Source organism: Myotis nattereri (genome assembly GCF_964212035.1).
Source record: "Myotis nattereri genome assembly, chromosome: 4".
NCBI lineage: Eukaryota > Metazoa > Chordata > Mammalia > Chiroptera > Vespertilionidae > Myotis > Myotis nattereri.
Window position 1 is genome coordinate 111,811,527 of NC_138079.1, and position 25,868 is coordinate 111,837,394.

Here is a 25,868-nt window from a genome sequence, read left to right on the forward strand (position 1 = left end):
TGCGGACTGAAAGGTCCCAGGTTCGATTCCGGTCAAGGGCATGTACCTGGGTTGCGGGCATATCCCCAGTGGGAGATGTGCAGGAGGCAGCTGATCGATGTTTCTCTCTCATCGATGTTTCTAACTCTCTATCTCTCTCCCTTCCTCTCTGTAAAAAAATCAATAAAATATATTTAAAAAAAAATAAAGCTATTTCAGCACATCCTTTTAAAAGGTTACAGAATATTCCATTATATGGATATTACCATATTTTATTTAACCAATCCCCTACTTTTCAGATATTCCCCGATTTTGCAATTCTGTGGCAAACACGTTTACACGTACCTATGACTATTCTCTATGAATGCTGTCTAATTTTCCTGTCTGCTAACAGTGTTGCTTAAAATGTTACTGACTTTTGGAGAAAGAGAAAGAAAAACAGATTTGCTGTTTCACTTTAATTATGCATTCATTGGCTGATTATTGTATGTGCCCTGACCAGGGATCAAACCCGCAACCCCGGCACATGGGGCAACGCTCCCACTGAGCTACCGGCCAGGACCCAGGGCAGTCTTTGCCATCATGATGGCCTCTTGGTGCCTCTGTGAGCATGGATCTGTAACTGCAACTGCAGTGGGCAGAAGGAGGAAGGTTCCATTGGCTTTTCTCTGCCTAATCACTGTATTGTGTACATGTGAAGCTACATGCTCATCTCTGAAAAAATAAAGGTCTTTTAGCTTCATATTTGTTATGAAAACACTTGGTTTTGTTTGGGCTTTTGAGGTCAGGTCAGACTAACCTCTTAGGTCATTTGAATGCCCAACGGCGATTTACGGATTCTTCAGATGTGGTCTTATCAGAAAGCAAAACTCCGGCGGTTTGGCCGTTGCTAGATAATGGTTACTACAAAGACATTCTATGGCAAGGAAGGTAATCGTCTGTTGATTTGAGGTCACAGGAAGATTAGAGAGCAAGGAGGGTAATGGCATTAGACCAGCCGTGGGCAAAGTACGGCCCGCGGGCCGGATCCTACCCGTTTGAAAGGAATAAAACTAAAAACAAAAAAAGACCGTACCCTTTTATGTAATGATGTTTACTTTGAATTTCTATCAGTTCACACAAACACTCCATCCATGCTTTTGTTCCGGCCTCCGGTCCAGTTTAAGAACCCATTGTGGCCCTCGAGTCAAAAAGTTTGCCCACCCCTGCATTAGACACTGCCACTGTGCAATTTCAGGATTCAAATTTGCAGTCGTGGTGCCCCAGCCTTTTCGCTGATAATATGTAAGTAGGTCAGACCTAACGAAAGAGAAGCTACAGGCTCTTCTGTGAAGGCTCATTCCACTTTAGTCTGACAGCTCTAGGGAAGGCTAAGGGGAAGGGGAAAATTACCCGGTGAGGTAGTCCAAAATCTTTTGGTCAGGTTTAACACGTTCATGCATAACACAGCCACTCCTCCAGCAACAAGTGAGATGCATGTTAACTCTCTCCCCTCGGGAGGCACTGAAAGACCAGGACGTAGGCAGGCTGAGGCACTGTGGGACTGTGGCACGGCCGTTATCCAGGCTGTCGGCTGCCACCTACCCTCATCTGCTGGCGTCCCTGTGACAACAGCAGTCTTTTGCTGACCTGAGGATCCATTCTGAATGAAATTAAAGGTAAGCAGGCTGCTGAGCATTATACTTAAGGTGACCAACACAGTACAATTTCTCTGGGGAGGATGTGCTTAAGGAAGACGAATGGTAATAATAACATCAATCATAACTATCATTTATTGAATGTATACTTCATCCCAGTATTCTGCTAAGTACCACTAATAAGTTATTATATATTAGCACACTGTATTATCATCTATGCAGGACTCAGCCATTGTGTTACACCACCTCACAATAATCCTTTGCAGTAGCCTCTATTGTCATCCTCACTCCAGAGAAAAAAGCTGAGGCTGAGGTGGTTAGAGAATTTGTCCACGATGACACAGCCATCAACAGGCAAAGCCAGGAACACACCGTGATACGACAAACTCAGAAACTTTAGCTCTTGGCCACTCAGTTAAGAACTGAGAAACTGTCATCTACACACTGTGTGATGGGTTGCAATGTCGTTGAAGGGTGACTTACTAATTAGAAAAAGTAAAACACAAGGGAGCTTAAGCAGGGGAATCCTACTTCTGATCTTAAATGTACAAAACTAAGCCCAACTGATTATAACTGAGGCAAAGTCTCCAAGAAAACAAAACACTTGGTCAAAAGACAGGAGTAATGTACAAAGGTTTCATTAACATAGCAACTAGAGAAAAGTTGTGTGATATTTAGTCTTCATCCTAGAGCATAGATCTACGTTTTCTAAAATGTAAGTGAAAGGGTCTGCTTTCAGTTATTGAAAATGATCCTGGAACTGAATGCACTGGTTCACTGGTGCATTCGACTCAGGACATCATAGACTAGACCCCAGTTTGCAATACTCCAGTTGAAAAAGTACTTACCATTCCACAGTCAAGTCCAAAGAGAGGACCGACTTTTGTCTGTTACAGAACCATTACATTTGGTAGGTACAAAGTTTGCACACTCAGGAAAACCTAGGAGGAAAGGGAATAAGATATTGTCTTTAGAACCAGAGATGATAAATATCGTTAGGCTCCTCTTGGGAAAGCTGAAATAACACATTTGCTGGACACATTCTTTACGTGAGACACTTGAAATATCTAAATCTATCTATCTATCTATCTATCTATCTATATACATACATATAAAAGGCTAACATGCTAAGTGTCCGACTGTCCAACCAGTCGCTATGACACACACTGACCATCGGGACAGACGCTCAACGCAGGAGCTGCCGAGCTGCAGTAATTTGGCAGCAGCGGTTCTCGGGTGACGCACCCCAAAACCAAAGAAGAGTGAGCCTGATTACTCATGGGACCGCTTGATTCCACCTTCGGCTGTGGGTTATGTTGGTGCTGGGACACTGTCGGCCCTGAATCTGGATTACTGCACGCTTGCATTTGCATTCCACACCCTGTACGACAGCAACTTTGCAGAGTGCCCTCTTGCACTCTGGGACCCCTCAAGGGATGTCAGGGAGCTGATTTCAGTCTGATCCCTGCAGGCCAGGCCGAGGGACCCCACTCGCTCCGCAGATGCCCTTCGAGCCATGGCACCACCCCAGGTGCGGCAGGCCAGGGAGGGACCATGGGAGGTTGACTCCAGGGTGTGTCCAGCCCATCTCGCCCAGTCCTGCCCCACCGGCCACCTTCTAATTCATTTCCTTTCAATGTGCACGAATCTGTGCGCCTGGTCACGAGTAGATTAAATATGAGACAATCTGTCTTCAAGTTTTCCTCCACTGACTTTCAGATTCTGGGAGAGTAATGTAGGTTGCTGTTATAGGAAAGACTAGGGCCTGGACTTCCTGACAGTTACCAAGTAACAATTCTTCCTCCTATTAGAAAAGAGATTATAACTAAATTATGGCTAAATCCAAAGTCACTAGACCAGCCGTGGGCAAACTACGGCCCGCGGGCCGGATCCGGCCCGTTTGAAATGAATAAAACTAAAAAAAAAAAAAAAGACCGTGCCCTTTTATGTAATGATGTTTACTTTGAATTTATATTAGTTCACACAAACACTCCATCCATGCTTTTGTTCCGGCCCTCCGGTCCAGTTTAAGAACCCATTGTGGCCCTCGAGTCAAAAAGTTTGCCCACCCCTGCACTAGACCATTTCCAAGGAAGGATGAATAAAGCATGCAAATGACTGGATGTGGCATTTTTCTTTTCTAAACCAAGCAAGAAAAAGGGGGGATGAGATTCTGTACTAGCAGAAATCTAAAAGGATTTCATGATAAGCAAAAGGTTTATGTAATATTCACCAGTGCACCCTGCACCCAACTCAACCCTGGAAATCTCTCTGAGATCTCTGTCTAGAAATGCGCTTCCATTTTCTGAAGTATAGCCTGCAAACTCCCTACAGAAGTTCAGCCATGGGCCTAGGCTGAACTGTTATGTACCCTAAATCAATAAAAGGCGGGCAGCATAGTCTCCTTCCCTGCTCGCTGGGCCGGAGGCAGGGCACCAGGGTGAGCACCCGCCCCACCCCCACCCAACCCCCGCCTCATGGAAATCCTATGTATATAAACCATTTTACAGAGAGCTTTTTCACTTACATAAATTAACCTTAAAAGGAAATTTGTTTTGCCAAAACCGGTTTGGCTCAGTGGATAGAGCGTCGGCCTGCGGACTGAAGGGTCCCACGTTCGATTCCGGTCAAGGGCATGTACCTGGGTTGCGGGCACCTCCCCAGTAGGAGATGTGCTGGAGGCAGCTGATTGATGTTTCTCTCTCATCGATGTTTCTAACTCTCTATCCCTCTCCCTTCCTCTCTGTAAAAAATCAATAAAAATATATTTAAAAAAAAAAAAGGAAATATGTTTCCAGAATATATAAAGATCTCTAATAACTCAATAATAGCCCAATTAAAAAATGGACACAGGTTAGGCTCTGTAGCTCAGAAGCTGAGCATCCACCCATGAACCAATTGGTCATTCTTTCAATTCCCAGTCAGGGCACATGCCCGGGTTGCAAGCTTGATCCCCCGTGGGGGGCATGTAGGAGGCAGCCAATCGATGTTTCTCTCTCCTTGATGTTTCTATCTCTCTATTCCTCTCCCTAAAAATCAAAATAAAAAAAATTTTTTTAAATATACACAGGATCTGAAAAGATACGCAAATGGCCAATAAGCAGAGGAAAAGATAGTCAACATCATCAGCCATCAGAGAACTGCATTGATGTTTCTATCTCTATCCCTCTCCCTAAAAAAAATCAATAAAATTAAAAAATATGTTTAGAAAATGGACACAGGCCCAGCTGCATCTCCATGGTTGAGCATCAATCTATGAACCAGGAGGTCACGGTTCGATTCCCGGTCAGGGCACATGCCCAGGTTGCAGAGTCAATCCCCAGTGGGGGGCATGCAGGAGGCAGCCAATCAATGATTCTCTCTCCCCACTAATGTTTCTATCTCTCCCTCTCCCTTCCTCTCTGAAATCAATAAAAATATATTTTTTTAAAAATGGACACAGGATCTGAAAAGATATGCAAATGGCCAATAAGCAGAGGAAAAGGTAGATGGTTAACATCATCAGCCACCAGAGAACTGCAAATCAAAACCACAATGATACTACTTCACACCCACTACAAAGAGTGTAATAAAAAAGACAGAGAATAATAAGTGTTGATAAGAATGTGCAGAAATTGCAACCCTCATCCACTGCTGGTGGGAGTGGGAAACAGCGCAGCTCCTTTGGAAAATAGTCTGGTAGTTCCTCAAAAGGTTCAACACACAGTTACTCAGTGACCCAGCAGTGCCATTCCTTGGTATAATATATACCCAAGAAAAATGAAAACATATGTCCAAACAAAAACTAGCACCTAAATGTCCACAGCGGCATTACTCACTCATAAGAGCCAAAAAGTGGAAACAACCCCAATGTCCACCAACTGATGAATCAAATGTGGCATATTCCTACATCAGATAGAATGAGAATGAAAATAAATGAAGTACTGATACATGTTACAACATGGATGAACCTTGAAACTTCATGTTAAATGAAAAAAGCCAGTCACAAAAGATGATGATTCCATTTACACGAAATGTTCACAGGAGGTAAATCTAGACAGAAAGTAGATTAGTGTGCCCTAACTGGTTTGGCTGAGTGGATAGAGCGTTGACCTGCGGACTCAAGGGTCCCAGGTTCGATTCTGGTCAAGGGCATGTACCTTGGTTGCGGGCACATCCCCAGTAGGGGGTGTGCAGGAGGCAGCTGATCGATGTTTCTCTCTCATCGATGTTTCTAACTCTCTATCCCTCTCCCTTCCTCTCTAGAAAAAAAAGAAAGAAAGAAAGAAAGTAGATTAGTGGTTGACTAGGGCCAAGGGCATTGTGGGAGAAACAATAGTATGGGGTTTCTTTGGGGGTGATGAAAGTGTCCTAAAGTTGAGTGTGGTGATGGCTATAAAACTCTTGAAAAACATAGTAAAAACTATTAAACTGCGTACTTTTATTTTTTTGAACTGTAGACTTTAAGTGGGTGAATTGTATGGTAGGTTAATTATATTTCAACAGAGCTGTTTTATTAAAAAAACAGGCACACAGAAATTTAACATCACTGTTGTGATTAAGAGGTAATAAAATAAAATGAGCCCTGGCCAGTGATGCTCAATGGATAGAGTGTTGGCCTGTGCATCAAAGGGTCTTGGGTTCGATTCCTGGTCATAGGAACCTACCTGGGTTGCAGGTTGGATCCCCAGCAGGAGCAGGAGGCAACCAATCCATGTGCCTCTCTCACATCAATGTTTTTCTCTCTCTCTCAACCCCACTTACTTCCACTCTTTCTGTCAATGGAAAAAATATCCTCAGGTGAGGATTAACAAATAAAATTTTTAAAAAAAGAAATCAAATCACATTTATTTAATTCCTGCTACATAACCAACCAAGGCTGAGCCCAGACCTGCTCTATTCATTGAAGAAAATGGAGGCGGAGTGGCTTAGAAGTATTGGAGAAGTGTTAGAGACATACTGACTTTTTAATATACTAAGAAGAAATGAAAGAAAAATGAAAAATGAATAACTTTCAGATTAAATATTTCAATGCTAGTTAAGGTCATGTTCATGTACTACCTCAATTCAACACTTTATCAACCATGGTACACATCCTACACTGTAGGAAATGTTTCAATTCCCCATTAAAATAAGATAGAACAAGTCACTTGGAAAGCAGCCCCTCAAAAAAGAACTTTCATGCCGAAACCGGTTTGGCTCAGTGGATAGAGCGTCGGCCTGCGGACTGAGAGGTCCCAGGTTCGATTCCGGTCAAGGGCATGTACCTGGGTTGCGGGCATATCCCCAGTAGGAGATGTGCAGGAGGCAGCTGATCGATGATTCTCTCTCATCGATGTTTCTAACTCTCTATCTCTCTCCCTTCCTCTCTGTAAAAAATCAATAAAATATATTTAAAAAAAAAAGAACTTTCACCAGTAATCTTATCTAATAACAGACAAACATAGTAATTAACCGTACCTCTGACACGCTTCCCATTGGCTAATCAGGGCGATATGCAAATTAACTGCCAACCAAGATGGCGGCCAGCAGCCAGGCAGCTGAAGCGAACAGGAGGCTTGCTTGCTCCAGTGATGGAAGAAGCCAAGGTTCCCCGCCTGCCACCGCCCAGCTCTGAGCTGCACTCTAAGTAACTATGTTGCAATTATAGAAGCTAAACAATCCCCAGAAACCTGCTTTCAGCAGGCCGGGCCTCAGAGCTGGAGTTGCAACAGTGTTTCAATTATAGAAGCTAAACAAAGCCCAGATACCTGCTTTCAGCAGCGGAGGCCTCAGAGCTGGAGCCAAGCCTCAGAGCTAAAGCCGGCTCTCAGCTCCAGTGACAGCCATAGAAGGTAAATAAATCCCAGAATTAAAAAAAAAAAAAGAGGTTGGGAGCTTCAGTCACCCACCAGCCTGAAAACGGCCCTCAGCCCCTCACCCAGACTGGCCAGGCACCCCAGTGGGGACCCCCACCATGAAGGGTGTGTGACCAGCTGCAAACAGCCATCAGCCCCTCATCCAGGCTGGCCAGGCACCCAAGTGGGACCCCCACCCTGATCCGGGACACTCTTCAGGGAAAACCAGCCAGCCCCCACCCGTGCACCAGGCCTCTATTCTATGTAGTAACAGGGTAATATGCAAACTGACCCTAAGGGCAGAACAACTGGGAATGACTGGTCACTATGACACACACTGACCACTAGGGGGCAGACGCTCAATGCAGGAGCTTCCCCCTGGTGGTCAGGGTGCTCTCACATGGGAGGAGCTCTGCTCAGCTACAAGCCAGGCTAATGGCTGCCAGTACAGCGGTGGTGGTGGGAGCCTCTCCTGCCTCCTCAGCAGTGCTAAGGATGTCCGACTGCAGCTTAGGCCTGCTCCCCGCTGGCAAGTGGACATCCCCCGAGGGCTGCTGGGCTGCCAGAGGGATGTCTGATTGCCATCTTAGGCCCAATTCCTCAGGGAGCAGGCCTAAGCCAGCAGGTGGTCATCCCCTGAGGGGTCCCAGACTGCGAGAGGGCACAGGCCAGGCTGAGGGGCCCCCTTTCCCCCTGAGTGCACAAATTTTTGTGCACCGGGCCTCTAGTCTAATCTAATAAAAGACAAACATGCAAATTGACCATACCTTTGCTATGCCTTAAGCCACGCCCACCAGCCAACCAGAGCAACTGTATGCAAATTAACCCAACCAAGATGGCTGCCGGCAGCTACGGAGCTGGAGCGAGCAGGAGGCTTGGTTGCTCCAGTGATGGAGGAAGCCAAGCTTCCCGCCTGCCGTGGCTGGCTCTGAGCTCCACTCAAGGCAACAAAGTTTAAATTATAGAAGATAAATAAACCTCAGATACCTGCTTTCAGCTGGCCGTGGCCACGGAGCTGGAGCGAGCAGGAGGCTTGGTTGCCCCTGGCGATGGAGGAAGCCAAGCTTCCCATCCGCCCTGGCTGGCTCTGAGCTCCACTCAAGGCTACAAAGTTTCAATTATAGAAGGTAAATAAATCTCAGAATAAAAAAAAAAAGAAAAAAGGAGAGGCTGGGAGCTTCCGTCGCCGGGGGGCTTGGCCAGACTGAAAACGGCCCTCAGCCCCTCACCCAGACTGGCCAGGCAACCCAGTGGGAACCCCCCACCCTAAGGGGGGTGTGGCCAGCCTAAAAAAAGCCATCAGCCCCTCACCCAGGCTGGCCAAACCTCCATGGGGTGAGGGTCCCCACTGGGGGACCAGCCTGCAAACAGCCATCAGCTCCCCGCTGGCAAGTGGACATCCCCCGAGGGTCCCAGGCTGCCAGAGGGATGTCTGACTGCCAGCTTAGGCCCAATCACCCTGGGAGCGGGCCTAAGCCAGCAGGTGGTCATCCCCCGAGGGGTCCTAGACTGCAAGAGGGCACAGGCTGGGCTGAGGGACACCCCCTTCAACCACTCCCCCCCGGGGTGCACAAATTTTTGTGCACCAGGCCTCTAGTGTTTTTAAATAAACTGCTATGCCGAACCGGTTTGTCTCAATGGATGGAGTGTCGGCCTGCGGACTAAAGGGTCCCAGGTTTGATTTCGGTCAAGGGCATGTACCTTGGTTTCTGGCACACCCCCACTGGGGGGCGTGCAGGAGGCAGCTGATCAATGTTTCTCTCTCATCGATGTTTCTAACTCTCTATCCCTCTCCCTTCTTCTCTGTAAAAAATCAATAAAATATATTTTAAAAAAATAAAAAATAAATAAACTGCTAGATATTCTTACATTGTTACCAACATCAAATTAGATCCAAACCAGCCTTGTACTGGAAAGTGAAATCTTTTCATTTCCTCCTTAGTGAGCAGGCATTGGTCAAGCCCATTTTCTTAGAGCCATACTTTTGAATGATGGGGTCATTCTGCAGGTTGATGCTGACTTTTTAACTGGCAGAATGTAAAACCCCTGAAACAGGAAGGACATTTGAATGTATTCCATTCAGTTTATGTTTAAGAGATCTCAGAGGACATGGCTCATAATGTTGTGAAGGGTAAATATGGAGAAAATCAAAAGATGTGCAAGACCCAAGCCCAACTTTTAAGGAGCTTGCACTCTAATACAGTTATAGGAGCACAAAGAGAAAACAAGTTCCAAACAGCCTATAATAACAACAGCTACAAAAAGAAAAGGAAGAGAATACACTGGCTGGGGTGGTCAGAGATTGTTCGAGAGAGAAAAAGATTAGTTGGGTCTTGAAGGAAGAATTCATATAATTGGTATGTCAGACCCATCCATTATAGTGCCTGTCACTCCGAACAGCCCATTCTAGCAAAATCTACTCCATCCTTAGGCACTTACTAAAGCACCAGCCTAGCTTAGGACATGTTCAAAAGTGACAATGGCAGCTAAGCTGGTCAGACTGCTTGCTTCCAGAATTGAACCAGGAAAGGCAGAAAACTGACCAGTTAGAAGAGAACAGAAAAGAGAAGCCGCCCTGTAGGGTACGGCTATGGGGTTAAGCCTGGAACTGACCTGTTGGCAAAGCCACAAACGAGTCGAGTCGCAGCTTAGAGGGCACAGCCCTCTTAGCATAATTAAGCTTGACCTTATGATGCTCGCTAGATCCTATCTGGGTAGCTAATGGGCTGAGGGAGATGCAGCAAGTGCTGCCAAAACAAGTGAAACTCACAAGAACATTGTAACTATGGTAACCACTACCTTGTTTACCTCTGGCTATAAAATAAAGGCTCAGCCTGCCTCTGGGTCTCTCTCTGTGGCCTCAGCCAGGCACAGGAGATCCACCTAGACCTGCTTATTCTCTCTGTCTGTCTTTTCTACATCCTTCGCTGCCCACCCCCCTCAGGCTCACCGAACCCTTGGCTGAGCTAGCCCCGCACACAGGCCCTGAGAGGGATAGCGAGCAGCTCCTCACTCAGGCATTTCAGACTCCTGATGGCTTCCTAGCACCGGTTTCCTTCCAACAATGCCCCTCTCACTTAAGGTGGCCTGAATGAGTTTCTGGTCCTTGCAACCAAAAAAAGCTAGTCTCCTAAGTAGAAAGAGGCATTCCAGGAAAGACAGAAATATACAAAGCACAGTTGGTATGACAGTAACTAGACCAGTTGGGGGAAAAACAAAAAATCTGTATAGGAGAGCAGCACAGGTAACAAAGCTGAGAGAAGAGTGTAAAAGTAAATTGTAGACCACTGTGCACGTCTGGCTCAAGAGTTGGCACTTTAGGCCATCATTCCAGACATAATGGGGAACAAAGGAAAGTTCCTGGGAGGGGAAGTGGCATATACTGATGCCTTAAGAGAAAAATGGTACCAACAGAAAAGGGGATTAGAAGATGGGAGCTTATTATTCAGGGGTGAGAAAAATGCTTTCAGTTATGTTATGATTGAGAAATATCCAAGTAGCAACATCCAGCAGGCTATCAAAAATGCAGGCCTGGAATCTGGGACAGCAGGCCTAGAGGTAAAAATATAGGATTATCCACGGAAGAGTGTTATATAATCTTGGAAAGAAGATCAGAGAGCTATAGACCGGTGATGGCAAACCTTTTGAGCTCAGTGTGTCAGCATTTTGAAAAACACTAACTTAGCTCTGGTGCCGTGTCACATATAGAAATTTTCTGATATTTGCAACCATTGTAAAACAAAGACTTATATTTTTGATATTTATTTTATATATTTAAATGCCATTTAACAAAGAAAAATCAACCAAAAAAATGAGTTCATGTGTCACCTCTGACACGCGTCATAGATTCGCCATTACTGCTATAGACGATACCTTGGCAACTTTGCTATTTAAGATGAGAAAACAAAGGAAAATCTTTAAGAAGACAGCGAAATAGCCATAAACTCTGACTCCTCAATGCCTACATAATAAAGTCCAAAGTCCTTCCCATGGCCTTTACCACTTATAGGACATGGCTTTAACCTATCCCTCAAGCCTTATCTCTCACCATTCCCTCCTTATCCAATCATCCCCAACATCTGCAGTCATACCAAATTTATTTTTCCTGATATCTTTTCTTTCACAACTCACCATTTTTACATAAGCTTTGAATCTCATAATGACTACTCTGTGATTTACTAAAAAATGTTTATAATACAGTTCAAGTTCAAGCAAACACAGCTCCAATTCAGATGAGGGCATCTACTGGGCAGGAAAGTAATGGGCAGGTAGGAAGTTAGGTGCCTTGGAGACAGAGGGTGGTAGGAAGCACAGTCCTGAAGGAGATGGAAGGAATCACTGGCTATTCCTCACTGCTTTTCCACGTCCCTTGAGTGCAACTATTCAACTATTTGGGAAAACAGAAAGAGCATCACTGAACAACACGTACCTTCCTATGTGTAATGAAGTCTGATAAGTTCTATTCTATTCCACCACTCACCTCCTTCCCGCCCCCAAACAGGTTAGCTATGATTTGCTCATGGGACACAGCCCACAGTTTGAAAAGCATTGCTATCATGGACATGTATCTCTCAGCTGGCCAGCATCTAAACCTCCTGCTTATTCTCCACTGTGAGAGGAGCAGTGTCCCTTAGTCATAAGGTGGCCTTTAAGTCAGTCCCACCTGTGCACTTGGAAGTACAAAGACCCAGTGACAGTTTAAAAAGTATTCACAGTAATTCCTAAGAGTCCAAGGCCAGTGATCACCAGAGAAAGCCTGAACTCTAACATAGCCAGATGGCTCTGAGGCATGAAATGCTAGCTGTGATTTCTGTTGTCTAATCTCCCTGGATATTGCCTATTTTTCCCTTTAAAAAATTGCTTCCTGCTTCATTAGTTAGAGGTTAGCTTTGGTGCTTGCAAGAATAAAAATGACTGATAAATCTACTCAATACCTTCCAGAGTGAACAAATCAAACCGGAGTCACCGCCATACCTGTGATTTTCTTGGACAGATCCCCAGTTGTTCGTTTCTTCTGCAGCCCAATGATATCAGCTAGAAAATCAGATGATGGAAAAGGCAAGCGGAATTTCTGCAAATAACATAACGGGTTTTTACAACAATACTTGAAAGCAGTTAAAATACCATACAACCTGGTCTTTCATTCATTGTCAGCTCAGGGCTAGAGAAGGTCTGGGCCTAACTGCTCGCGTTGTAAAAGGAGGGCTGCTTTCTTCATGTGTAAAGTAATGAGGTAGCTGAAGTTACATTCATCCCACCCCAGAAATTTCCTTTGCTTCTTTGATTACACGTTGCAAATAAGACACACACTACAGAAATGTCTAACTTTAAAAAGTCCCTTATGTTTCCAAAGCACACCCAAGTCTGTTACTGCAGCAGACAGCACGCCACGTAGGTTAGGGCAGATGACACTGCCAAGCCAGGTGGCTGAGAGCTCCAGCCACCGGATCCCCGGCTGCAATTCCAGCTCTACACGCGGTAATTTGGGGAAGTTTCTCTATGTATAAGATGGGAATAAAATATCTGTCTCTTACAGGACCACTGTGAGAACTAAAGATGACGCACGCAGCATGATTAATGTAGGCTGAGCACACAGGTAGTGTTCAAGAAATGAAGCACAAAAGGAAATGGACACCCAAGGAGATTAAATTAGGGCTCACCAAGTGAAGTACCCTCAGGGGCCAATACGTGAGCCAGTCCAATAGAAACTGGTAGAGGCTGTGGGAGAACGGAGAGCACACGTCTCCTGTGAAGATGACAGCTGCTATTCAGCTCCAGGTAATGTTCTAAGGGGCCCAATCTTGTGACGTTGTCAAGAGATTCAGATTTTACATAAATTTTACAATTTTTGAAAACACCACAGCCCAAATAAAATAAGACAAAATCAACCTGGGAATTATAGACTGCAATTTGGGAATAAAAGTTTTGCCTAGATTATCATAGACAAACCCAACCTCCAAATGAGATTTCTGCATCTTAGTCTCTTTTCATTTTCCACAACCCTTTCACTTTTCCAATCAGGTCACCTGGGAGCAATGGTTGGGGACCTGTGCACTAATGCCTGGGTGGGAGGACCTGATTCAGTATAAAGTTTTGTTAACTCACATGTCTGAATGCCTTTCAGAGAAATCCAAACTCCAAATAGAACCAGGAAATGTGTAGCTGACTCAGTCCCTGCACTACAAAAACCACAGCGTTGCTCAGGTGGTTTTGGTGAAAAAGCTGGCACCAGCTGTTGAAAAATCAAGCCAACACAGCTAAGAGTGACACCGGCATACAGAAGGGAAGCGTGGGAAAAAGCAGTGAGCAACAGCTGATGGAGTTTATCATCACTCACTGACTGCCTGGAAATTAAAAACTGCTGTTACTGCCCAGAGTTCAAATACAGACTCTTGAGTTAATTATTTATTACATTCAAATTAAGCACAATTGCATGTGCAAATCAATGTATTCAAATCCAAAATTCTGTTAAAATGTGTTTCAAATCTTAAAATCCAATTTGTTTTAAATAGGAGCCAATCTCAAGATCCCAACCTGGCTCAGCGGTTCTTCCTGGGCTGAAAGAAAGTTTGTTTGGACAAATGGACAGACCAATGACAATAGTTGTTCATGCATAAGATGGTTTTTGGGGTATCTAGCCAACCTCCCCCGGACAGGTGTGCATTTGAAAATCTATTGATTGGTACATATAAAAAAGTAACCCTTCAAAATAACAATGAGGTACCATCTCACACCTGTCAGAATGGCTATCATCAACAAATCAACAAACGACAAGTGCTGGAGAGGATCTGGAGAAAAAGGAACACTCGTGCACTGCCGGTGGGAATGCAGACTGGTGCAGCCACTATGGAAGACAGTATGGAGTTTCCTCAAAAAGTTAAAAATGGAACTCCCATTTGACCCAGTGATCCCACTTCTGGGAATATATCCCAAGAAACCAGAAACACCAATCAGAAAGGATATATGCATCCCTATGTTCATAGAAGCACAATTTACCATAGCGAACATCTGGAAACAGCCTAAGTGCCCATCAGCAGATGAATGGATTAGAAAACTGTGGTACATCTACACAATGGAATACTATGCTGCTGTAAAAAAGAAGGAATTCTTACCATTTGTAACAGTGTGGATGCAACTGGAGAGCATTATGCTAAGTGAAATAAGGCAGTCAATGAAAGAAAAATACCACATGATCTCACTCATTTATGGATAATAAAGACCATTATAAACTGATGAACACAAATAGATACAGAGCCATAACCAGTTTGGCTCAGTGGATAGAGCGTCAGCCTGTGGACTGAAAGGTCCCAGGTTCGATTCCGGTCAAGGGCATGTACCTTGGTTGCGGGCACATCCCCAGTGGGAGGTGTGCAGGAGGCGGCTGATCGATGTTTCTCTCTCATCGATGTTTCTAACTCTCTATCTCTCTCCCTTCCTCTCTGTAAAAAAATCAATAAAATATAAAAGAAAAAATAGATACAGAGGCAGAGCAGCATTGAACAGACTGTCAAACTACAGCGGGAAGGCCGGGGAGGGTTGCGGGACAGGAGCAGGGGTAAGAGATCAACCGAAGGACTTGTATGCATGCATATAAGCATAACCAATGGACATAAGACACTGGGGGGTAGGGGAAGCCGGGGGAATGTCAAGAAGGGGGAAAAAAGGAGACATATGTAATACTCTTTGTAATACTTTAAGCAATAAAACAAAAAAAAATTTTTTTTTAAAGTAACCTTCATTACACATTTAGTAACGGCATTAAGGATATCAGAAGAGTAAATTCTCTATGCACTTTATTTGCAAAAGGAGGAAAAAAGATTGGGATTCTTAACATATGATCATGTTATTTCACTTTTTTTCTTTTTTAATTTAATTTTTAAATTTTCAATTACAGTTGACATTCAATATTATTTTATATTAGTTGTAGGTATAAACATAGTGGTTAGATATTTATATAATTTATGGAGTGATCCCCCCAATAATTCTAGTACCCACCTGGAACTACACATAGTTATTACAATATTATTTTTTAATAGTTATTTTTTATTGATTTTAATATTTTTTTTATTGATTTCAGAGAGGAAGGGAGAAAGAGATAGAAACATTAATGATGAGAGAGAATCACTGATTGGCTGCCTCCTGCATGCCCCCAACTGGGGATTGAGCCCACAACCCGGGCATGTCCCCTTGACTGGAATTGAACCTGGGACCCTTCAGTCTGCAGGCTGATGCTCTATCCACTGAGCCAAACCAGCTAGGGCTACAATATTATTAACTACATTCTGTAGGCTATACTTTACATCCCCGTGACTATTTTGTAACTACCAATTTGTACCTCTTAATGCTTCACATTTTTCACCCATCCCCAAGCCCCATCCCCTCTGGCAACTATCAGTTTGTTCTCTGTATCTGTAAGTCTGTTTTGTCTGTTCATTTATTTTGTTCTTTAGATTCCACAGATAAATGAGATCATACAGGATTTGTCGTTCTGACTTATTTCACTTAGCATAATGCCTTCTAGGTCCGTCCATGTTGGACATGGCAAGATATCCTTCCCTTTTTGGGCAGCATAATGTTCTATCGTATACATATGCACCATATGTTTTTAAATCATTGATCCGTTGATGGACACCCGGGCTGCTTCCCTATCTTGGTTCTTGTAAATAATACTGAGGTACAGATATCTTTCAAATTATTGTTTAACTTTTTTCCGGTAAATACCCAGAGGTGGCTGGCTGGGCTGGGCTGCGGGCCACAGCGTGCACCGGGGTCTGCGGCGTCGGCTGCGATTCTGCGGCGTCGGCTGCGATTCTGCGGTAGTTCATTTTTAACGGTTCCGAGGAACCTCCATAGTCCTTTCCACAGAGGCTGCACGGCTTGTAATCCCGTCAACAGCGCAAGAAGAGGGTTCCCTTTTCTCCACATTCTTGCCCACACTTGTTTATGATCCTGTTATTTCAACTGGGTCTCCACTGGGGGTTACAAGCCAAAATACCTATCGCCGCCAGACAGACACTGTCAACCAGGGAGCTGGCCAGGTGGGACACTGAAGTTTGCACATGCCCCATCCAAAGGCGGAGGCCACTGTTCAGCTGTGACAAACTGTTGCCATGTGGAAATACAGGGACAGTTGCAGATCTCTGAGTTTTTTATGAAGTCAAAATTCTGAATTTTAATAAAGGAACTAGAGGCCTGGTGCGCAATTCGTGCATGGGTGGGGTCCGGCTGGCCCACCCCGATGGTGGCCATCAGTGCCGGACCAGTGGGGGGAGGGGACGTGAGAGGTTGGGGGGGCCGATCGGGGCCCCGATTGGGCCAGTTGGCTGCCGCAGTGCATGTCATAGTGACCGGTCATTCCATTGTTCTGGTCACTTGGCTTTTCTATATATAGATTCCTAAATAAAACTGTAGACAGCTATCATAAATATTTTAAGGAAATTCTGTATGGCAAACAATGTCAGTCAAGGCAGATATGACCACTGGACACTGGTTTGAAACCTCCATTCTATCTCCACTATTTAAGTTCACCTCAGACCTAGGTGTGGGAACACTGGACCTGCCCCTGACTGCGTACTTCAGCAATTCACAGAGCTAGTCATAGTTACTTGGTAGATAAGCGTGCTTTCTGTAAAGATTAAATCAGGACATATCAAATTATTATTACTGAGAACAGCAGCAAAGGCAAATTACTAAAATATTATAGATTCTGGTGATTTTAACATATATCCAAACATGAGGGTTATAATTAATTAGAAAGGAAAGTCTAAAACCACAAGCTGTGATATGACATTATTAATGGAACTAGAGGCCCGGTGCACAAAAATTTGTGCACTTGGAGGGGGTTCCTCAGCCCAGCCTATGCCCTCTTGCAGTCTGGGACCCCTCGGAGGATGTCCACCTGCTGGCTTAGTCATGCTCCCTGGGGGATCGGGCCCAAACTGGCAGTCAGACATCCCTCTGGCAGCCCGGCAGCCCTTGGGAGATGTTCACTTGCCAGCAGGGAGCAGGCCTAAGCTGCAGTCAGACATCCTTAGCACTGCTGAGGAGGCAGGAGAGGCTCCCACCACCACTATGCTCGCAGCCATCAGCCTGGCTTGTGGCTGAGCAGAGCTCCCCCTGTGGGAGCGCACTGACCACCAGGGGGTAGCTCCTGCACTGAGCGTCTGCCTCCTAGTGGTCAGTGTGTGTCATAGTGACCAGTCATTCCCAGTCGTCCTGCTGTTAGGGTCAGTTTGCATATTACCCTTTTATTATATAGGATAGAGGCCTGGTGCATGGGTGGGGGCTGGCTGGTTTTCCCTGAAGGGTGTCCCAGATCAGGGTGGGGGTCCCGCTTGGGTGCCTGGCCAACCTGGGTGAGGGGCTGATGGGTGTTTGCAGGCTGGCCACATCCCCTTCAGGGTGGAGGTCCCCACTGGGGTGCCTGGCCAGCCTGGGTGAGGGGCTGATGGCTGTTTGCAGGATGGTCAAGCCTCCCCCCGCCCCCGCCCAGTGGGGACTCTCACCCCATGGAGGTTTGGCTAGCCTGAGTGAGGGGCTGATGGTTGTTTTCAGGCTGGCCACACCCCCTTTAGGGTGGGGGGTCCCCACTGGGGTGCCTGGCCAGTCTGGGTGAGGGGCTGAGGGCCATTTTCAAGCTGACCAAGCCCCCCCTGGCAACAGAAACTCCCAGCCTCTCCTTTTTTTCTTTTTTTTATTCTGGGATTTATTTACCTTCTATAATTGAAACTTTGTAGCCTTGAGAGGAGCTCAGAGCCGGCCAGGGTGGCCGGGAGGGAAGCTTGGCTTCCTCCATCTCCAGGGGCAACCCACTACTGCTCGCTCCAGCTCTGTGGCCACGGCCTGCTGAAAGCAGGTATCTGGGGTTTATTTATCTTCTATAATTGAAACTTTGTTGCTTTGAGTGGAGCTCAGAGCTTGGCTTCCTCCATCATTGAGTCAACCAAGCCTCCTGCTTGCTCCAGCTCCGTGGCTGCTGGCCGCCATCTTTGTTGGGTTAATTTTCATATAGTCGCTCTGATTGGCTGGTGAGCATGGCTTAAGGCGTAGCGAAGGTACAGTCAATTTGTATGTTTGTCTTTTATTAATGTAGATATTTAATAAACACTGATACAGGGCCTTAATTACCAATATTTGGTTACATGTTAGGAGGTAGTAGAATGAATAAAACATGATTCATGTTCTCAAGGAGTCCATTCTACTAGGGAAAATGCAGAAATATGTTCATTCCAATACAATGTGGGTAAATGCTATTATCTATATACTAGAGGCCCAGTGCAGGAAATTTATGCATGGGTAGGGTCCCTAAGTGGCTGCCAGCCGGGGCCTCCCTTCCCCTGGATGCCTGCTGCCACTGCAGGCTGGGGCAGGGCCAGTCAGGGGGAGGGGCCAAGGGCACTTGGCCGGCAGGCCCCACCCCCTGGTCAAACTACCAGTCGAACTCCCAGTCGAAGGGACAATTTGCATATTAGGCTTTTGTTACCCTATATAATAAAAGAGGAACATGTAAATTGATCGTCCCTTCGCTACGCTCACCAGCCAATCAGGGTAAATATGCAAATTAACCCAACAAAGATTTTGGGTTAATTTGCATACAAAGGCTCCGGGCGGAGAGCAGAAGTGGGAGAGCCAGCAGCTTGGGGGAACGTGGCTCCCTCAGTCGCTCCCTTGGGGGGACATGGCTCCCTCGGTCACCAGGCGGAGAGCAGAGCAGGAGAGCCAGAGGCTTGGGGGACCGTGGCTCCCTCTGTTACTCCCAGCATGGGGAGCACCAGGAATTCTGGGAATAGTAGTTCTGATGGCAGCCCTAGGACTGGAAGCAGAAGCCCAGAGCATGGGGAGACCAGGAATGCTGGGAATCGTAGTCTGGTGGCAGATGGATCTCCGAGACACTAGAACAGCGGTTCTCAACCTGTGGGTCGTGACCCCTTTAGGGGGTGAATGACCCTTTCACAGGGGTCGCCTAAGATCATCGGAAAACACATATATAATTACATATTGTTTTTGTGATTAATCATTATGCTTTAATTATGTTCAATTTGTGACAATGAAATTGGGGGTCACCACAACATGAGGAGCTGTACTAAAGGGTCATGGCATTAGGAAGGTTGAGAACCACTGGGCTAGAGCAAAGTGATCCTGGAGCAAGTTACTGTTGCGGTGGGGGTGGAGGGAAAGCAAAGGTGAGAGACATAAGTAAAGTCAGAGCGTCTAGGAAAAATTAAAGGGAAGATATCCTAAAACTTCCAGGAAATCTCCACCAATGAAGCAAAGAAAAAAAAAAAGCCTCTATTATTCTGTGAGCAACAATCCAAACTGGGTTGGGGTCTCAGCTAATTCATTCATATGATTGCAAAGACAGACAGAAACTCCCGGATTGGAGAGGGCTCCCCTGAGGGCTCCCAGATTGGAGCGGGTGCAGGTTGGGCTGAGGGACCCTCCCCACACCTCCCCCCCCCCCGCCCCGTGCATGAATCTTCATGCACCGGGCCCCTAGTATAGGCTATAAGAGGCTAATATGCTAAGTGTCCAACCATCCAACTAGTCGCTATGACATGCACTGACCACCAGAGGGCAGGCGCTCAATGCAGGAGCTGCCGTGACACACACAAAGAAATGTTGCGGATCTGGTGCCCACAAAGCAACACTCAGCTTCCCCCAAGTGGGACACAGGCCCTGCCACCACCCGAAGCAACAGCCCACCAAATTGCAGCCGACACCGCAGAGACCCCATGGTGCAAAATGTGGCCTACAGCCCAGCCCAGTCCAGAAATGGTTGCTGTGGGCATCAGCTAATGACGTCACATAGCAATGCCAGGCTTCCTCTCCCTAGCGATGACTAGCCTCCTTGCAGTTTTTTCAGCCCAGGAACATGACTTGCTTTATAGCTAGGTGCAAACATTTCACACTTTAACCAAATGTCTGTGACGCGTTTTCACATGCCTCATCTCATTTGATCCTCACAGAAGTCCTGGAGTACGTAGATAAGAGACTTGGTAGAATCCTCTTTTCTTTTCATTAGCTGGAAAACGGAGATTTAGAAAGCTTAGAAATTTGATCTGACTGAAAAGAAGAAATGGTGGACCTTGAAAATGACTTCAGGTTTTCTCACTTCGCAGAATATAGTCAAACACTACTGCAGTTAAATATTTTACCCTTTGTTCTCCCTGCGTGATCTACAATAATAATATGCTTCGTGTTGATATTTACTGCTGTGCTGCTGACAATTACCTAAAAGAGAAGTTGGGGTACTTAACTGGGCTGGAAAAAGTTTAGCTACATCAGAAAGCAGGCCTAATTAAGCAAGTTTATTCTATATCTATAAAAGGCTAAGTTGACTTGCACATGTGTGATACATATAAAGCTCTCGCTGGCACCAATCGCACACATGTTTCGATCTCTCATTGTCGATCATGAATTTGGGTGACACTTCTATTATAGAAAAAGGGCGAATAGCAATATTAAAATATTTCTTCTAATTAATTTCCTTTCAATGTGCATGAATCCATGCACTGGGCCACTAGTAAAGGTTTAGGAGCCAAGAGGCGAATATGGGTTTATACCTTGAGGGTTAAGAGTGTTTGGGGGACAGCTTCACTGAGATAAAAATAATGGGGTTGAGCCTTGAAAATTAAGTCAGCCAAGTAGGAGGAAACATTGTGTCTAAACATATAGTTTGGCTTGGCCAGAGCCAAGATTGCATGCTGCAGAGCAGTAGAGATATGAGAGGAGAAAAGCAGGAGTCAGACCACAGAAAACCACATGGTCTAAGCCAGTGGTCAGCAAACTCATTAGTCAACAGAGCCAAATATCAACAGTACAACTATTGAAATTTCTTTTGAGAGCCAAATTTTTTAAACTTAAACTATATAGGTAGGTACATTGTTATTAACCTACCTATATAGTTTAAGTACTGTTGATATTTGGCACCTCCCCTGCACTGCTTATCCCACGGCCCGCCTGTGCCACCTCTCCTGTTGCCCGACCGACTGACACCCCCTTCTTCTAATGCTACTTCTTGAAAACAGACTTGCCCAGGCCAAAAAACGGCTTCTGCGCATGGGCCATGAAGTTTCAATCGCACTGTACCTAAACGCCCACACGTGGTATTTTGTGGAAGAGCCACACTCAAGGGGCTAAGGAGTTAGACCAGCAGTTCTCAACCTGTGGGTCCCGACCCCTTTGGTGGTCGAATGACCCTTTCACAGGGGTCGCCTAAGACAATCCTGCATATCAGATATTTACATAACGATTCATAATAGTAGCAACATTACAGTTATGAAGTAGCAATGAAAATAATTTTATGGTTGGGTCACAACATGAGGAGCTGTATTTAAAGGGCCAGAAGGTTGAGAACCACTGAGTTAGACTTTATCCTGGGGCAACAGGGAGTTCACTGAAGCTCCACCCTTCCTTAAAATAGCTCTGCACTTACATCTGGTTAGTAAAATACTAGTGGCCCGGTGCACGAAATTTGTGCAAGGGTAGAGTTCCTAGGCCTGGCTGGCAATCAGGGCTAAGCAGGGCCTTCCGGCTGCCAACTGGGGCCTTCCTTCCCCAGCTGCCGGCTGGGGCCTTCCTTCGTTTCATGCTGCCCCCTGGTGGTCAGCGCACATCATAACAAGCAATCGAACTCCTGGACTCCGAGTTGAACTCCCAAGGGGACACTTTACATATTAGCCTTTTATATATATAGACTAGAGGCCTGGTGCACAAAAATTTGTGCACATCGAGGGGGGGTCCCTCAGCCCGGCCTGTGCCCTCTCACAGTCTGGGACCCCTCAGGGGATGACCACCTGCTGGCTTAGGCATGCTCCCTGAGGGATCGGGCCCAAGTTGGCAATCAGACATCCCTCTGGCAGCCCGGCAGCCCTTGGGGGATGTCCACTTGCCAGCGGGGAGCAGGCCTAAGTTGCAGTCAGACATCCTTAGAGCTGCTGAGGAGGCAGGAGAGGCTCCCACCACCACTGTGCTGGCAGCCATCAGCCTGGCTTGTGGCTGAGCAGAGCTCCCCCTGTGGGAGCACACTGACCACCAGGGGGCAGCTCCTGCACTGAGCGTCTGCCCCTGGTGGTCAGTGTGTGTCATAGTGACCAGTCATTCCCAGTCGTTCTGCTGTTAGGGTCAGTTTACATATTACCCTTTTATTACATAGGATAGAGGCCTGGTGCACGGGTGGGGGCTGGCTGGTTTTCCCTGAAGGGTGTCCCGGATCAGGGTGGGGGTCCCGCTTGGGTGCCTGGCCAGCCTGGGTGAGGGGCTGATGGGTGTTTGCAGGCTGGCCACACCCCCTTCAGAGTGAGGGGCCCCACTGGGGTGCCTGGCCAGCCTGGATGGAGGGGCTGATGGCTGTTTTCAGGCTGGCCACACCCCCTTTAGGGTGGGGGTCCCCACTGGGGTGCCTGGCCAGTCTGGGTGAGGGGCTGAGGGCTGTTTTCAGGCTGGCCGGCAACTGAAGCTCCCAGCCTCTCCTTTTTTTCTTTTTTTTTATTCTGGGATTTATTTACCTTCTATAATTGAAACTTTTTTTCTGTCACTGGAGCTGAGAGCTGGCTCCTGCTCCCTGCAACTCTGAGGCCTCAGCCTGCTGAAAGCAGGTATCTGGGGTTTGTTTAGCTTCTATAATTGAAACTTTGTTATTGTCACTGGAGCTGAGAGCTGGCCCCTGCTAGCTGCAACTCTGAGGCCTCGGCCTGCTGAAAGCAGGTATCTGGGGTTGTTTAGCTTCTATAATTGAAACTTTGTTGCTGTCACTGGAGTTAAGAGCCGGCTCTGTGACCACCGCCAGCTGAAAGCAGGTATCTGGGGTTTGTTTAGATTCTATAATTGAAACTTTGTTGCTTTCAGAGCTCAGAGCCGGCCCGCTGCAGGCAGGGAACCTTGGCTTCCTCCATCAGTGGAGCAAGCAAGCCTCCTGCTCGCTTCAGCTGCATGGCTGCCAGCCGCCATCTTTTTGGGCGGTTAATTTGCATATCTCGCTGATTAGCCAATGGGAAGCATAGTGAAGGTACGGTCAATTACCCTTTTTGTCTTTTATTAGATAGGATATTGTGCTTATTAAAGAGTCAGATAATAGAGAAAGGCAAAATAGATGAAAGACAGACAATCAATGAAAACAAAAGTCACCTGCCCTGTACTTGTACAACTCAAGAGATAATTTCCACTTTCATTATAATGAGGGAGGCAGCAGAGTATAGTGGTGAGGTGCTCACACTCTGGACACACACAACTGGAGTTCAAATACCACTTTTACTATCTGGACAAGTGCCTTAACCTCCCTAAGAGGCAGTTTACTCAATTATATAGAGTTATTGTAATTCTACCTCATGAGATTGGAAAAACCAATGAGGTAGTGCAAGTACAATAGACTGAAGCTAGTGCCTGACATATCTTAGTACCTAATAAACATCAGATATTATTATTGCTATTTTTCCCCTGTGACTTTTTAATTTTAATAGTCCATTCTCTAAATTTACCTAAAAATTTTTAATTTATCTGAAAAAAAAAATCCCTATTGATGACACTGTTTTTTTTTAATAATTATAAACAGTATTATTAGTATCCTTGCATAGATATCCTTGCACATCTATTTTCTTAGGATAAATTCCTGGTCAAGATAAATATATATATGACATTCTGACAAATATTACTAACTCCTAAAGGAATGTACCAAGCCTATATAATAAAAGGACAATATGCAAATAGACTGAATGGCGGAAAGACCTAACAACTGGTCACTATGACGTGCGCTGACTACCGGGGGCACATATGGAACATCGTGGGCATCGGCTGTGGCGGGATGGTGGAGCAGGTGAGCGGGGGTGCCAGACCAAGGTGGGATGCTAGTTGCTGTCATCAGGACGCGCCTCTGGTGGTTACTGAAAATTCTTTGCTCCCGCGTGCCGTGGTCCCACCCGGCGTTTGCACCTGCTGCCGGCACTGGCCCCGCTCACACCCGCTGCCAGCACCAGAGCCGCCATTCGCACCCTCTGCCAGTGCTTGTCCTGCTCACACCCGCTGCCGGTGCCCAGCACTGGTCCTGATCACTCAGCGCCATTAGCAGGTGCAAGTGGCAGTTGCCAGCCCCTATTGCCCCTGAAGGCTTCTACACCTCCCCCTGCTCCTGGGGAGCGATCCGGGCAGCAGCTGCCACTCATACCCACTGCTGGCGCCAGCCCCAATTGCTCCCCGCCATGGCAAGAGGGGCCAGGTGGGGTGCGGAGGATGGGCCGAGACCCGCCCCTGTGCCCACTGCAGCCTCGCAGCCCACAGTTCCTTTCAAAGTGCATAATATGTGCACTGGGCCCTTAGTTTATATATATCAACCAAAAATGTGTGAGATTGATAAGGTGGATCTCAGTGAGGTATGAGTTTATACGGTTGCCAAGCATAGGCTGTCAGAACCTGAGAAGGGTGAAGAGGACATCCTATAGGGCAGATGGCCCAGGTTGGGGTAGGCATGCAATACACACACAGGAAGTCCATGTGGGGTGTCAAAGCCTGAGCAGTATGAGGAGGGCATTCTGCAGTGGGAAGGGAAGAGCAGTGGCCTGGCATCAAGTCAGAACCTGTTTAGGGTAAAGGAAGACATCAATGCTGAGGGTCCACGGTGGTATCACAGGATTCAGAGCCTGAACAGGGTGAGGGAGCCCATGTGAGAAGGATGAGGGTAGCAGCCTGTCACAGCAGTGATGAAGGAATTCACACAGCAGGGTCGCCTGGTATAAGGTGCAAAATGACCGAGCCCGGGCCAGATGCAGAGGGTGTGGGGTGTGGGGCAGTTGCAGCATTGGGGGACGAATCAAACATGTTGAAGATAATGGGAGTTAGGTTTCTCAGAGAAGGAAATGATAAACATGAAAAGGGAGAAAGTCAGAATGAACCCTGTGGAATCTAATTGAAAGCAGAGCTACTGATACGAATTCATGGTTTTCCATTACATATGGGTACATATTTAATGTAATAGAAATTACATATTTAAATATCAATTTAAATGTTTTAATGTCTAAATTATAAACAACTTTTATAAATAAGATTAATTTGGTAATAGGAATTACGTATTTACATACAAATATTTACTCATGTAAGACTTTAGCTGTCAACATGTGTGTGTGTGTGTGTGTGTGTGTGTGTGTACTTCCTAGCTCTCTTTTGGGAGTATTAACATCCTAATTGCAATGAGCACATCTATCACCCAAATCTTGAGTTTCTAAATGCCATTCGCTACTAAAAAGAACCAAGTCTTTAGAGAAATGGCTGATTCCAGGGCTGGGCAGGGAAAGCACAGAAGAGCCCGGAACATCTGTACCAGAGAAATGAAGACATGCTCAAATGATGGGGTCATGTCAAAGGGACAAAGAGCTGGCTCAACAGCCAAGTCTGGGATGTTTTCAGCATCCAAATATGAGAATGGATTATAACCCAAACACAGTCGGTA

At 46.1% G+C, this 25,868-nt stretch overlaps 1 protein-coding gene across 1 annotated transcript; it reads right to left on the reverse strand.

Annotated features, from left to right (window-relative positions):
• Positions 1-1,325: 1,325 nt before the first annotated feature.
• Positions 1,326-24,411, reverse strand: REXO5 (RNA exonuclease 5; the record flags this gene model as incomplete). Its single annotated transcript, XM_081090315.1, is given in 11 exon segments — positions 1,326-1,349; positions 2,465-2,491; positions 2,493-2,557; positions 9,336-9,389; positions 9,392-9,455; positions 9,459-9,478; positions 12,407-12,503; positions 13,538-13,552; positions 13,556-13,664; positions 16,968-17,023; positions 24,385-24,411. Coding segments are annotated over 11 exon segments (558 nt in total).
• Between the last annotated feature and the right edge of the window lie 1,457 nt (positions 24,412-25,868).